The following is an 11197-nucleotide window of genomic DNA, read 5'->3' as shown; positions in this document are numbered from 1 at the left end:
AGCCTCATGAGCTGGGGCTCTTTTGCTGGATCCAAGTAGCGACTTGCACAGAGTGACTGACACTCTGAATTCAAAGGGCTACCACAGCATTTTGCAGTGCCGTGCAATAACTTCTGGTTTACGCCTTGTTGGTCAGGAGTTTATCCTTCAGCAAGATGATGACCCAAAACATACCTCCAGGCTATGTCAGAACAACCTCAGAAGAAAAGAACAAGATGGTTGGCTTGAAATCATGGAATGGCCAGCACAGTCTCCAGACTTAAACCCCATCGAGCTGGTTTGGGATGAACTGGACAGAACGGTGAAAGTAAAGCAATATGTGCAACGCATTTGTGGGAACTCCTGCAACAGTGTCGGGAAGAACTTTCCGAACAATATTTGACTTCCATTGCGGAAAGAATGCCACGAGTATGTTCGGCTGTTATGTCTTCAAAAGCTGGATACGTTGATGAATCAAAATTTTAGGTTAAATTTTGTTCAACAAAACTATTCCATGATTTATTTTTTATCTGCAATTGTTTATTTGTTCTATACTTTAATTTCAGAGTACATTGAAACATTAAACTGCTTAAATTTCAGTAAAAACTGGAAAAATGGGGATGTTCTCAAACTTTTGACTGGTGGAGTATATGTACATGTGTATATAGATGTATGTAGATGTATATATGACTCAGCCTGTCATCCTTCCGAGGTCGGCGAAGTGAGTACCAGTGTACTGGGCCCGGTGTATGCCCCGGTTAAAATCGGTGTACCATATCCCTGTGTCGTCAGAGGCGACTTGGGTTGCGTCAGGAAGGGCATCCGGCGTAAAACCTGTGCCAAATCACTATGTGGATCATACGGATAATCCGCTGTGGCGACCCCTCAGGAGAGCAGCCGAAAGAAGAAGATATATATATATACATATATACATATATGATTTTGAAAGCAAAATTTGCATCACAGCCTCATTATATCGTTCTGATAAGGAAGCCTTTGAAGGATTTATTTAAATATTATATTGGAATAAATTTGGCTTGCTGAAATTTTTGTTAAACTTCTCACGACATGACCACTTTTTGAACATTTTTGGTTCTTAGCATAAATAGAACACGTTCTCCTTGATTATTATGTCAACATTCCCAATAAAGGCTTGAATACAAGCTTATTTTTCTTTGTTTAGGTTACGGCAATCAAACTTTAGAAGTTGTTGAATAAATAATTTTGGCCATCCTGATTTTTATACCAATGAACCGACCAGTATTGTAGTGTTATTTTTTTTTCCATTATACTTTTAAATGCCTCATGTTTTTTTTTTTTCTTCATTCAAGCTAAATATATTGGAGCAACATATTATATTTCATGTGTTTCATGTCCAAATTTTTTGATTATCATGAGTTAACAACTGATATATGTATTTTTTCGTAACCCCCTTTCCGATACCTTTCACCCTCTTCCTCTCCTCAGGTTTCGTATTCGGTTCCACCCAGATGATATGAACCGACATCGTGCAGCATCGGCTTTGGTCGCTCGCACACGTCTCGCCGTGTTTGAACGTCTCCGAGCAGCCAATTGGCTCCATGGTGTCTCTCTAGATTTTGAATGTGCTGACGAAATTGCTCGACTCATGGACGCAGGTGTGATTTGCAACATTCCTTTGTCCTTTAATGACATAACTCATTTATTTTAAGTGTTTAAGTTTTGGCTCATTGAACCGATTTCAAAATGTGACAAAGTCCGACATGCTTGCCTGTTTTTTTATGCTTGCCTCGTTGGTTTCTCGCTATCGAATGCTTGCACACACTATACCCAATCCAAGGACATGAGAATATTGGGGACGCAATCATTTCATGTATCAATATGGCATCCCATGAAAATTTAGGCCTGGTCCTCGACCAAATTTGGCAAGTGTACTGCTGAATGGCGGTTACCACGGTCACCAATTTAATGCACGGTTATGCACGGTTACCACGGTCCCTCGACAGGAATTTAATATCGATCCCCCACCACACAGGAGACCTGTAGCAGGTCTGGGTCTGATGTACAGACGGCACACACAATAAGTTCCACACTTCTGAAAACCATGCTACCTCCATCATCGAGTCCATCCAAGTTCACCAAAGCAAGTGCTTCCTTTGGAAGCTGTGCTGTGCAGTGTCTTTCTGGCAAAATGGAGTGTTCACTGGTCACTTTTTCAGTGTGACCGCTCCTCTATGCTGGCAATAATACTAGTGTGGAACAGTTTACCAGATGCCACTGTAGGTCAAATAACAACATCTGGGATCAAGGCTTTCTGCTCCAGAGCACGTTGTAAAGTCCAATTCAGGATACTTGTGATGATGTTTTGTTTGTATGATTGCATCACCTTGTTTTTCTTTTCTTATTATTATTATCTATATATTAATACTGAAGGGCCAATTTTGTGCTCCTCTTCGCAGTCGCGTCACGTTTTTCTCGGTTCTGTGACCTGGACTGAAAGAAACTTCGTACCTGTAAGAGCGCATCGCACATTGTGGCAATAGTCAACCTTCAAATCTGAAGCACAATAAACACTTTTCATTTTACATTCGTTTGCATGGCGACGTGTGACGTCACCGCTGAGAGGCATAAGGACGTCATGACATCATTGGTCATTCGCTGACGTCATTACGTCTGTTGTCCACAGACCGTCACCACTGAGATGCGTTATGCCACTCCTCGAAAACAGCATCTGCAATCTAAAACCCTCTTCTGCACATGCTGACTACCTTAGAATGTGAATTTGATGCAAAAAAATGTAACAAGAAACATTGTATATAAAGAAATTCGATAAATCACATTGTGAACACTGGATATATTGACGTCCGAACGAACCCTCACTCTGGAAACTTCACACAGAGCGTGGTTTGGCCATCTATATATTAATACTGAAGGACCAATTTTGTGCTCCTCCAAGCGGTTGCGTCACGTTTTTCTCGGTGCTGTGATTTGGACTGAAAGAAACTTCGTACCTGTAAGAGTGCATCGCACATCGTGCCGAAAGTCAACCTTCAACTCTGAAGCATCCGTCTGTGACGGATGCCCGTTGGTGCGTGGCCGTACGTGCAAACAACAACAACAACAACAAAAAAAAGCTTTCAAACCGCGTGCCAGAAACAACAACCACACAGGCCATTCCTTCGCTCTCATAAATGACGACTGGATTGGGGCATTGTGTTTAAGAAAATCGAGAAAGTACAGAAATGGAGAAAGAAAGAATACAGAAAGTCGATAAATCGAGAAAGAATACAGTCACTCCGGAAGTTAAGTCCTCACTGTCCGGAAGTTTACATATCGCAGTTATGATTATCCTCAATTTCGTTTTAATGGACAATTATTCAATTGGCACCAACATCGTCATCTTTTTGCCTTTTCGCAATGTCATCGCAAGGAAAAACAGAGAAGAGAAAAGAAAAAGAAAAAAAACGGACGTGCAAAAAAAACTTTCAAACAACCACACAGAGCGTTCCTTCGCTCTCGGAAACGACGCACGCACGCACGCGCGCGCGCGCGCACGCACGCACGCACGCACACACACACACACACACACACACACACACACACACACACACACACACACACACACACACACACACACACACACACACACACACACACACACACACACACATTGCTGGAATTATTGATAGATGTACAGTTAACTAGTTTCTCTGCAGTGTCACGCCATTTTCTGGGGGAAAAAAAGTACCAAAACAGCAACAAAAAACATCAAAAGGTACCAAAAAAACGCCCGTTGTTTAAATTTTGTCTCCTACTTGCTTATTTTCGATCGTAAGTTATCGCGTGATTAAAATTTACTTCCTGGTTCGGAGCATACCAGCTCACTCTGATGTTACCGAAATTTATGCACCATCTCATATGAAAACTATCATAACTTGGGGGCATTGTGTTTATCTATAAATGCGCATAAGAAATAGAGAAACAAGCCGGTGGGCGACGAGGGATTCGCCAGCATCGAAGCGCTGGATACGATGCTTTCCATTCTGACTGATCCACCGACGAAGATTCATTGCCAAGACGTATTGGTTCACATACAATTGTTCCTCTGTCTGGCAAGATTTTTCCGATTGCGTATTTTGCCAACTGGCACTCCTCATAAAAAACGACGGTAAATAGACACCCTATTTTTGAAGGACTACCGTTTGAAAAATAATCGGTTTGCTGGTTTGTGCTGTGGAGCCTCGCGTTGCAGACACACACACACACACACACACACACACACACACACACACACACACACACACACACACACACACACACACACACACACACACACACACACACACACACACACACACACACACACACACACACACACACACCCCGATAAACTTCTCTCAATGCTCTTGTTTGACCACACCTCCTGAGCCACACAATACTTTCCTCAAGCCACGCCCACTTTCCTACGCCACTCCCACTTTTCATCAACCACGTCCACTTTCTCTAAGCTCCGCCCACTTTCCTAATCCCCTCATAAAAAATAGACACCAGATTTTTGAAGGACTACCATTTGAAAAATAAAACCTCAATCAAAAATAGGCTCAAGTAAAATTCTCTAAATATCTCCAAGTGTTTAATTCCGAAGTCTCGATTCTCTACATTCAAAACTGAAGGACAAGTACTGAAAATACTGTACGCGGTTTTTTGGCCGCTGCACAACAACGGGTGGTTGCTGGGCAACGAAATTCAAACGCGCACATTCCCAACATATTGCACATGTTGGCAAAGTTTCATCGAAATCGGTTCGCTGGTTTGTGCTGTGGAGCCTCGCGTTGCGCACACGCTCACGCACACACACACACACAGACGGAAAACCCGACAATAAGGGATATCTGGCGAATCCAATAATTGGAGGTGGTGTGTGGGTCGTGGAATCGTTTTCGGTAAATAAATAAATAATTGGAGGTGGTGTGTGGGTGGGGAATCGTTTTCGGTAAATAAATAAATAATTGGAGGTAGTGTGTGGGTCGTGGAATCGTTTTCGGTAAATAAATAAATGATTAAAGGTGGTGTGTGGATCGTGGAATCGATTGGGGTAAATAAATAAATAATTGGAGGTGGTGTGTCAGGAGGAGAATCCGAAATGTTAAATAAATAATTTGAGGTGGTGTGTGGGTGGTGGAATAGTTTACGGAAAAATAAATAAATAATTGGAGGTGGTGTGTGGGTCGTGGAATTGTTTTCAGTAAATAAATAAATAATTAAAGGTGGTGTGTGGATCGTGGATTCGTTTACGGTAAATAAATAAATAATTGGAGGTCGTGTGTGGGTCGTGGAATCGTTTACGGTAAATAAATCTATAAATATGGTGGTGTGGGTTGTGGAATCATTTTCGGTAAATAAATAAATAATTGGAGGTGGTGTGTGGGTCGTGGAATCGTTTTTGGTAAATAAATAAATATTTGGAGGTGGTGTGTGGTGGGGAATCGTTTTCAGTAAATAAATAAATTTTTGGTTTCCTGGTTTGTGCTGTGGAGCTTCGCGTTGCAAACACACACACACACACACACACACACACACACACACACACACACACACACACACACACACACACACACACACACACACACACACACACACACACACACACACACACACACACGCGGAAAAACCGATAAACTTTGACCAATGTTTGCTCTTGGTCTCACGTGGACTCTTGGTCTCTTGGTCTGAAAGTGGACAATGATAAACTCAAATCTCTTGTTTGACCACATCTCCTGAGCACACAATATTTTTCATTAGCCATGCCCACTTTCCGACACCACTCCCACTTTTCATCAACCACATCCACTTTCCCAAAGCTCCGCCCACTTTCCAAAGCCCCTCATAAAAAATGACGGTAAATAGACACCCGATTTTTGAAGGACTACCATTTGAAAAATAAAACCTCAATCAAAAATCGGCTCAAGTAAAATTTTCTAAATATCTCGAAGTGTTTAATTCCGGTCTCGCTTCTCTACATTCAAAACTGAAGGACAAGTATTGAAAATACTGTACGCGGTTTTTTGGCCGCTGCACAGCAACGCGTGGTTGCGAGGCAATGAAATTCAAACACGCACATTCTCAACAAATACTGCACATGTTGGCAAAGTTTCATCGAAATCGGTTCGCTGGTTTGTGCTGTGGAGCCTCGCGTTGCAGACACACACACACACACACACACACACACACACACACACACACACACACACACACACACACACACACACACACACACACACACACACACACACACACGCCTACAGACGGAAAAGCCGACTAAAGGATATCTAGCATATATAGCGAATCCAATAACTGGAGGTGGTGTGTGGATCGTGGAGTCGTTTACGGAAAATAAATAAATAATTGGAGGTGGAGTGTGGGTCGTGGAATTGTTTACAGTAAATAAATAAACAAGCCGGTAGGCAACGAGAGATTCGTTTGGATCGAAGCGCTGGATGCTATGATTTTCATTCTGACCGATTCACCGACGAAGATTCATTGCCAAGACGTATTGGTTCACATGCAATTGTTCCTCTGCCTGGCAAGATTTTTCCTATTGCGTATTTTGCCAACTGGCACTCCTCAAAAAAAATGACGGTAAATGGACACCCTATTTTTGAAGGACTACCATTTGAAAAATAATCTGTTTGCTGGTTTGTGCTGTGGAGCCTCGCGTTGCTCACGCACGCACACACACACACACACACACACACACACACACACACACACACACACACACACACACACACACACACACACACACACACACACACACACACACACCCGACAATAAGGGATATCTCGCATATCCAGCGAATCCAATTATTAGATTACACAAAGTCATCACTATCCGGAAGTGCGTACATTGTAACCCGTAATGGGGAACGCGGCTGAGGTTCTCTTCCCCCATCCGCCTCGCCCACGCAGCAACGTGTCCTGTCATTGGTTGGTAAAAACATGGCCAGAACTGGGGAAGCTCTTGTCCGATTAATATCAATCCTTGAAAAGGCACATACTCAGGTCCCCAGCAATGTCGTTGGCAAGTTTCAATTAGATCGGGCCAGTGGTTGTCGAGAAACAGCGGTCACACACACACACACACACACACACACACACACACACACACACACACACACACACACACACACACACACACACACACACACACACACACACACACACACACACACACACACACACACACACACACTGCTGGAATTATAGATAGATTAGTATTATTATTAGTATCATTATTATTCTCTCATTTGTATTTTTGATACTCTGTGCTTTCATGGAATCAGTGGGCACTGTTTTTGTATTTTGCAGTGCTTATCCATTTAAAAAAAATTAAAATACAAAATGCTGTTTCCATATTGATCGAGCTTTTGTCAGGTGTGCTCTTCACATATTGAACTTGTTGCTTTTAAAATTCTCCACAGCTAAATTATTTACTTTTTAAATCTCTCTGAAAATGCCTTTCCTTTTCAGTTTCCTTTTTAGTGTTTTTTTTTAATATTCTTCATGCCCTTTACTTTTTGGAAAGTGCTTTGAGATTTAGCTGTTCAAAATAAACATTCAATCTTATTGTTAATTTTTTTTATCAGCACTCGCACTTTTTTCACCCTTTTGAAATGTCCCAAACCCCACACTATTTCTGCTTCATTTTATTTTAACCTGGATGTTTTTTTTTGTTCCCTCCCCCCGCCCCCCTTTTTTTGAAGCATCTCTTCTTTTGGAGGATGGCACAGATGAGGACCTACAACTGCTCAAGTTGGAACGAGAAATAGCACGGCAGCAGCATAAGTTGGGAATAAAGTCTGCAGGCTCCACAATGAATGTCAAGACTCCTGCTTCTGCGACTCCCCCCTCTGCTTCTCCCGTCTCTGCTGCTCCCGCCTCTGCTGCTCCCGCCTCTGCAACTCCCGCCTCTGCTTCCACCACTCTCGCCTCAAAAGCTGCTTCCGTCTCTGGTGCTGCTCCCGATTCCTCGGCTGCTCCCGATTCTTCGTCTGCTCCCGTTTCTTGTACTTCTCCTTGCGCTGCTCCAGCTTCTCCTTGCGCTGCTCCAGCTTCTCCTTGCGCCGCTCCAGCTTCTCCTTGCGCCGCTCCAGCTTCTCCTTGCGCCGCTCCAGCTTCTCCTTGCGCCGCTCCAGTTTCTCCTTGCGCCGCTCCAGCTTCTCCTTGCGCCGCTCCAGCTTCTCCTTGCGCCGCTCCAGCTTCTCCTTGCGCCGCTCCAGCTTCTCCTTGCGCCGCTCCAGCTTCTCCTTGCGCCGCTCCAGCTTCTCCTTGCGCCGCCCCAGCTTCTCCTTGCGCCGCCCCAGCTTCTCCTTGCGCCGCCCCAGCTTCTCCTTGCGCCGCCCCAGCTTCTCCTTGCGCCGCCCCAGCTTCTCCTTGCGCCGCCCCAGCTTCTCCTTGCGCCGCTCCACCTTCTCCTTGCGCCGCCCCAGCTTCTCCTTGCGCCGCCCCAGCTTCTCCTTGCGCCGCCCCAGCTTCTCCTTGCGCCGCCCCAGCTTCTCCTTGCGCCGCCCCAGCTTCTCCTTGCGCCGCCCCAGCTTCTCCTTGCGCCGCCCCAGCTTCTCCTTGCGCCGCCCCAGCTTCTCCTTGCGCCGCCCCAGCTTCTCCTTGCGCCGCCCCAGCTTCTCCTTGCGCCGCCCCAGCTTCTCCTTGCGCCGCCCCAGCTTCTCCTTGCGCCGCCCCAGCTTCTCCTTGCGCCGCCCCAGCTTCTCCTTGCGCCGCCCCAGCTTCTCCTTGCGCCGCCCCAGCTTCTCCTTGCGCCGCCCCAGCTTCTCCTTGCGCCGCTCCAGCTTCTCCTTGCGCCGCTCCAGCTTCTCCTTGCGCCGCTCCAGCTTCTCCTTGCGCCGCTCCAGCTTCTCCTTGCGCCGCTCCAGCTTCTCCTTGCGCCGCTCCAGCTTCTCCTTGCGCCGCTCCAGCTTCTCCTTGCGCCGCTCCAGCTTCTCCTTGCGCCGCTCCAGCTTCTCCTTGCGCCGCTCCAGCTTCTCCTTGCGCCGCTCCAGCTTCTCCTTGCGCCGCTCCAGCTTCTCCTTGCGCCGCTCCAGCTTCTCCTTGCGCCGCTCCAGCTTCTCCTTGCGCCGCTCCAGCTTCTCCTTGCGCCGCTCCAGCTTCTCCTTGCGCCGCTCCAGCTTCTCCTTGCGCCGCTCCAGCTTCTCCTTGCGCCGGCCCCGATTCTCCTGGCGCCGGCCCCGATTCTCCTGGCGCCGGCCCCGATTCTCCTGGCGCCAGCCCCGATTCTCCTGCCATTCCCACTTCTGCTGCCCAAGCTGTTACCACCTCTGCTATGGCTCCAGCCTCTCTTGCTGATGCTTCTACTGCTGCTGCTCCGACTACTGCTGCTCCCACTGCTGCTGCTCCCAAAACATCTGCTGCTCCTGAGAAAGTACCAGCGAAAATTGCTATACAAGTGAGTGTGTCATTTCAAAGTTTGTGAATATGTATGTGAGTGAAATAGGATTATTTTTTTACCATAAAAACTTTTTGTTTGGAAGAAAATATATATATATATATATATATATATATATATATATATACATATATATTGTTGTGGGCTGGGGGTCAAGGACAACAAGGAAATCCAACACAGGTGGAGGCCATTCCGTCCATCATGCCTGCGCGAACACCACACCAACCCAAGATCCAAGAAAGAAAATGCAAAAAAAAAAATTATTTAATGAAATAATTTTTTTTGTTATTTGTTGTAATTTTTTTGTTTGTTTTTATTTCTTATTTTTCTTTTTCTTTTCTTCCCCTCGGACAGGGGGCATGGGCCTGGTCAAAAACACACATCAACCACACAACCCCCCTTAACAAGACCCCCCACCAACAGCACTCCGTACGGCGTACACAATCACCAATCAATACTCAAACTTCCTAAAAGTCTTATCAATATCCCCATACCCCTCTATCTCCATAACTTCCAGGTACCTATCTCGTTCTAATTTAAACTAATCTACTTTTTCTGCTGCCACTACCTTTCCAGGGCGATCATTCCATGCATGAACAACTCTCTGAGTGAAAGTCCCCTGCCTTACTCCCGTCTTAACTCTCCTCTTCTTTTCTCTCAGGCTATGGCCCCTGGTTCTGTCACTGTCGACTCTGTTGAATAATTAATCTGCACTTCTTTTATCAATACTTTAAATTATCTTAAACATCCCGATCATATCTCCTCGCAACCGCCTCCTTTCTTGTGACGAAAGCCCTGTCTCCTTCAACTGCTTCTCATAGCTGAGTCGAGCTCGGCTCGGAATCAATCTAGTAGCCCTATGCTGAACCTTCTCTGTCGCATCTATGACCTTCCGGGACTGTGGTGACCAAAACTACACACAATATTCTGGATGTGGCCCTCACGAAATTCCTATACAATGCTAACACCACCTCTTTTGATTTATGATTTATCCCCCTCCTTATACAACCGAAAACACTATTTGCTTCACCTGAAGCTGACTGGCACTGTGCTGCCTGCTTACCTCCCGTATCTCTTACCACCCCCAGATCCTTCTCCTGTGTGACACGCTCCAATATTACCCCTTACATCCTGTAATCTCTATTTTCATTGTTCTTTCCCATCCCCAACACCTGACACTTGCTCAGGTTAAATTCCATCTTCCAGTCTTTTGCCCAATCCATTCAACTATCAATACTCCCTTGTATCTGTTCACCACCCCCTCTGCTGTCCACCTTACCACCAAGCTTTGTGTCATCCGCAATTTTGGAAAGCTGACTCTATACCCCATTATCCAAATTGTTGATGTAAATATTGAATAGTCATTGTCCGAGTACTGATCCCTGAGGTACCCCGCAACTTATGTCCTCCCAGCAAGACATCCTCCCACTCACAACCACTCTTTGTTTCCTATCACTAAGCCAGTTTGCAATCCCATAAACCACCTGACCAGCCACTCCACAAGCCCTCACTTTGGCTAACAACCTCCGATGTGGTACCTTATCAAATGCCTTCTTAATGTCCTAGATATACTATGTCCACTGCCTTTCCCTCATCCACCCAATCAGACACTGCTTCATAGAACTCTAAAGGATTCGATAAACAGGAACTACATTTGGTAAACCCTTGTGGTGGGGCAACTTGGCTAAATATAGCATAACAATTGTGCATTTTGTGAGGAAAGCACCAAATTTGGCACACGAGTCGCCTATCATGTTATGAACAGATTTGGATATTGGG

General features: G+C 45.5%; 1 protein-coding gene across 5 annotated transcripts in view; it reads left to right on the top strand.

Annotated features, from left to right (window-relative positions):
* Positions 1 to 11197, top strand: part of LOC147029151 (uncharacterized) — a 157796-nt gene that overhangs the window by 76771 nt on the left and 69828 nt on the right. For all 5 annotated transcript variants that reach the window (XM_085876246.1, XM_085876245.1, XM_085876244.1 and 2 more), the window contains 2 exons: positions 1447 to 1616; positions 7722 to 9418. In XM_085876246.1, coding sequence (XP_085732372.1) covers positions 1447 to 1616; positions 7722 to 9418 — 1867 coding nt within the window. The remainder of the gene's footprint in view (positions 1 to 1446; positions 1617 to 7721; positions 9419 to 11197) is intronic.

Source organism: Eptatretus burgeri, chromosome 4, assembly GCF_056783735.1.
Source record: "Eptatretus burgeri isolate ZD-2024b chromosome 4, Ebu_testis_v1, whole genome shotgun sequence".
NCBI classification, from domain to species: domain Eukaryota; kingdom Metazoa; phylum Chordata; class Myxini; order Myxiniformes; family Myxinidae; genus Eptatretus; species Eptatretus burgeri.
The sequence above is the reverse complement of the archived record's forward strand: the minus strand, read 5'-3'. Positions and strand labels throughout refer to the sequence as shown.